This window comes from Leptonychotes weddellii, unplaced genomic scaffold (assembly GCF_054177405.1).
Source record: "Leptonychotes weddellii isolate Sample4059 unplaced genomic scaffold, ASM5417740v2 HiC_scaffold_18709, whole genome shotgun sequence".
Classification (NCBI taxonomy): Eukaryota; Metazoa; Chordata; class Mammalia; order Carnivora; family Phocidae; genus Leptonychotes; species Leptonychotes weddellii.
Genome location: NW_027772034.1, coordinates 1 through 3,785, shown reverse-complemented (window position 1 = coordinate 3,785; position 3,785 = coordinate 1). Strand labels below are relative to the sequence as shown.

Genomic DNA, 3,785 nt, shown 5'->3' with positions numbered 1-3,785 from the left:
TCGGGCTCCCTGCTCGGCAGGGGGTCTGCTTCTCCCTCTGACCCTCCCCCCTCTCATGTGCTTGCTCTCTCTCATTCTCTCTCTCTCAAATAAATAAATAAAATCTTTAAAAAAAAAAACATAAAAGCCACTCTTACTCTTGGGTCGCGGGCTGTGGTTCTCCAGCCCTGGTTTCAGAGAATGACAAGCTTACGAGTTAGGACGGGACATCAAGTGATTTCAGAAGACAGTTTTAAAGTCACAAGAGGCATAAACGCTGTTAAGACGCAGACTCCAAAATACGCCCAAAACTCCCCACCCGGAAAAAGATCATCAGAAAAACAGAAGCTGCACCAGGAAGGCTTGATGGGAACGTGCGGCGGGACCCGGAGCAGCCGCTGGTGGTTAGCAGGGATGGGCCCTCGGAATGCGCATCAGGCACGAGTCTCCTTGGCAGTACGGGGGGGTCGGGATGCTGGCACAAATCAGATCCGGTCCATGTGGGTACGGCGATGTGCATGCCCTTTATTGGGTTTCACCTTTAGAATCGACCTGTACCCCAGTGTGGCAAGAGCGTAACCATCGTAGAACGAAAGGAAAATGCCATCCACGTGCACAACACAAAGCCGGACACCCCGCGGACCCAAGGGAGTGGACACTCGAGGGATGGAGCAGCCTCAGCTCTGACGGAGGAATCCGAGTTCTGGGCGAACAAATAGGCACGTAACTAGATTACTGCATCCCGGCCTCCCTGGGGGCGGGGAGAGCACAGGCCAGGGGTGCTCAGCCAGCTGGAAAGAGCGCATTGCTAAATTTTTAGGAATTTTGGGAACCTGTCATTAAATACAGCCATTATTACCTATTAGGTAAAAGCTTTCAATGACATAAGTTACATCAAAACTAAAGACAGACTTAAAATGTATCCCTTCCTGACCTACTACGTTTCACTACGACCCACGAAGTTATTTAATTAACCGCACGTGTCCGGCGAGTGGACGCCGCGGCATCTCACCCCGAGATGCGATCGATCAAACTCCGCGAGCCGCTGGGAGGCAGCCCGAGGGGGGGCACGATTACGCCACGAGGCGAAGGCGTTGAAACGCAGGGCCTTCTCCTTCCGGACAGCAGGCTGGCACACGTTACCAGCCACCCCTAGATGGGGGTTTTTGTCATAAATCCACTTTTACTACACGTTTTTTTGTTAAAAACACGAGCATGTGTTACTTGGATAAAAACTCAAGCTGTTAAAAACCAAAGCAGGTAAGAGCAAGCAAGAGAGCAGGCAGGCAAGGCCGGCTCCGGGACACCACCAGGAGGCCCCGACGGCGGGCATCTTACCGAAGGACTTGGCCACTGCGATGCTCTCCAGGAGACCCACCAGGGGCACCACGGCCAGGCCAGCACCCATGTCCTGAGAGAGGAGAGAGGGACAGTAAGTGGGCCTCCGGGGAAGGTGAGGAGGGGCCGGCCAGGCAGTGACCCACCAAGGCTGGCATGCACTCTTCCACGTCTGACCGGAAGCTGTGCTTCAGCTGGAGGGCCGGGAGCTCACACCCGGGGCCGGACGCAGAGCAGAGCACAGGACACATCCCTGCTCTGCCCGTGTCCACAGTGCAACTAAACGTGGTGTCCTTCAAGGTCGGGCCCAGACCCTTCTGTGCCCGTCCCTGCACCCAGAGGCCCTCGGTCCCGAGGACTCAGCGGTCCTAGCCGGGCTCAGAGCTCCTTGTTACGAAGCAGATGCATCGGAGGCACGGAACCAGGCCCCGAGGCCACCTCAGCCCCACCCAGCAGGCCTGGCTCCCCGTCTCCACCCACCTGTACCATCTCGGTGAAGGAAACTGTCCCATTGGCCGTGGTCACTGAGAAGGGCGGAATCCGGACTGGAGGGAGCCCCTCGGTGGTCTTCCCCGTTAGAACGAAAGGCTGGTATCCGGTCACCTCGAAGGAGTATGCGACCAGGGCGGCAAAGGAGACGACCAGGGCATTGCGGGCTAGGACAGAAGGGAGACCCGTTGGTGAAATCTGGCTCCTCTGGGTAACTGGGGCAGTAAATACACCCGGGGAAGCAGGACACCCGCCCCCAGCAACCACCCCCATCACTGCAGCCTGGGAAACAGCACACACACCAGCGACCGAGGGGCAGGCATGAGCACATGATGCCACAGCAAATGTGAGATGGCGGGACAGGCCCACAGTGACACACACAGCCTACCCACGTCGTCTACTGGTCACCTCGGGTCCCGCCTCTCGGCTCTTACCTGAGCTGTGCTGCCCTCTTTCCTATTTTTTTTTTAAGATTTTACTTATGGGGCACCTGGGTGGCTCAGTTGTTAAGCATCTGTCTTCAGCTCAGGTCATGATCCCAGGGTCCTGGGATCGAGCCCCGTGTCGGGCTCCTTGCTCTCTCTACGAGGAGACTGCTTCTCCCTCTGCCCCTGCTTGTGCTCGTGCTCTCTCTCTCTGACAAATAAAATCTTTAAAAATATTTTATTTACTTATTTGAGAGAGAAAGAGAACGAGCAGGGGTGAGGAGCAGGGGAGAGGGGCAGGAGAGGGAGAGAGAACCCCAAGTAGACTCCCCACTGAGTGCGGAAACCAACACACGGCTCAATCCCACCTGATCAGGACCTGAACCAAAACCGAGTCAGACGCGTAACGGACTGAGCCCCCCAGGTGCCCCTGTGCTGGCTTCTTAAATGGGGGTGATATCTCTTCCCAGAATATGAGCCCCATCACCGACCCAGCTCTCAAAAGGCTGCATCACTCTTATCACGGACGTTGTCATCAGGACTACAACTATTTTAGCTGTTTACAACCTTCCAGGGCGCAGGAAAGGCCCAGGGCCCTGCTACCCATTTGTGTGATGGGAAATCCAGGCTCAGAGCTGCGCAGCTCAAACAGAAGCACGTGATCCATGTGATTTCTCCCTCGGGGACCAGCCAGGGCTTCCCAGCCTCACACTGTTGACATTCTGGACCAGATCATCCTTCGCCATAGGCTGTGCACTGCAGGCGTTCGGGGGCCTCCCTGGCCTCTCCCCACCGGTGCCCATGACAGCCCCACCCAGTAGTCTCGACCAGAAACGACTCCAGACATTGCCAAATGTCCCCGGGGGCGGAAATCGCCTGTGCTTGAGAACTCCTGCTACTAAACGCCGTTCTGCACCCTGGCCGTGGATCAGAGCCTGCTGGCAAGTTTCAATATCCGGTGCCCAGGTCACGCCCAGCCCAGCAACAGGAGAATCTCGCGGGGTGCACCCCAGTGTGCAGAATGGCTGCGGCCCGTCCTCGGCCGGAGCACCGCTCACCTGTGGTGGCAGTCCAAACCAGCCCGTGGCTGAGCCGCACGCCCGGGGGCATCTCGGGGTGCACGGGGGGTACGTGGTCCCGCATCAGCTTCAGCAGCAGCAGCAGCACCATACACACCAGCCCCAGCACGGCATCGCCCACCCTGCGGACAGACACCGGTCACGCCCAGGCCGGCCCGGGGCGGACACCTCTGCCCCTCCATCACCCCTTCTGCCAGAGAGCCTCTCTCTCGACTGCTCTGCTCGCTTCTTCCCAAGACACACGCATCCCTGTTCTCCTTCAAGACTTGATTCAGCACTCAGCGACCACGCAGGCCTGGGAGTCGAGGCCCAGATCACCACGGCGGTAGGGCTATGGCTCACATTTACAGCCACGTAGCTCTGTGGCTTCGGGTGCCTCGTCTGTTCCAGAAGGTTCACTTCTCACAGCCTGTGAGGCTCTCTGACCAGTCAGTCTCCAAATCCCCTGCCCCCCCCGCGATGAGGACCCCCCCCC

The 3,785-nt window shown here is 57.8% G+C and overlaps 1 protein-coding gene across 1 annotated transcript; it reads right to left on the bottom strand.

Moving 5' to 3' along the window:
* Positions 1-71: 71 nt before the first annotated feature.
* Positions 72-3,747, bottom strand: LOC145718630 (sodium-independent sulfate anion transporter-like). The gene is made up of 3 exons (XM_081810138.1): positions 3,290-3,747; positions 1,798-1,973; positions 72-1,390 (listed from the first exon to the last, which is right to left on the bottom strand). Exons 1-3 carry the CDS (start codon positions 3,399-3,401, stop codon positions 1,181-1,183), a joined length of 498 nt encoding a protein of 165 aa, XP_081666264.1. The 5' UTR covers positions 3,402-3,747; the 3' UTR covers positions 72-1,180.
* Positions 3,748-3,785: the final 38 nt, after the last annotated feature.

Bases quoted from the DNA above. Each gene is read 5' to 3' on its own strand.
- LOC145718630 (XM_081810138.1), bottom strand. From the start codon at position 3,401: ATGGTGCTGCTGCTGCTGCTGAAGCTGATGCGGGACCACGTACCCCCC. The intron at 1,974-3,289 runs GTGAGCGGTGCT...CTTCTGTCCTAG, and splicing joins GGTTTGGACTGCCACCACAG to CCCGCAATGCCCTGGTCGTC. The intron at 1,391-1,797 runs GTGGGTGGAGAC...CTCCTCTCTCAG, and splicing joins CCTTCACCGAGATGGTACAG to GACATGGGTGCTGGCCTGGC.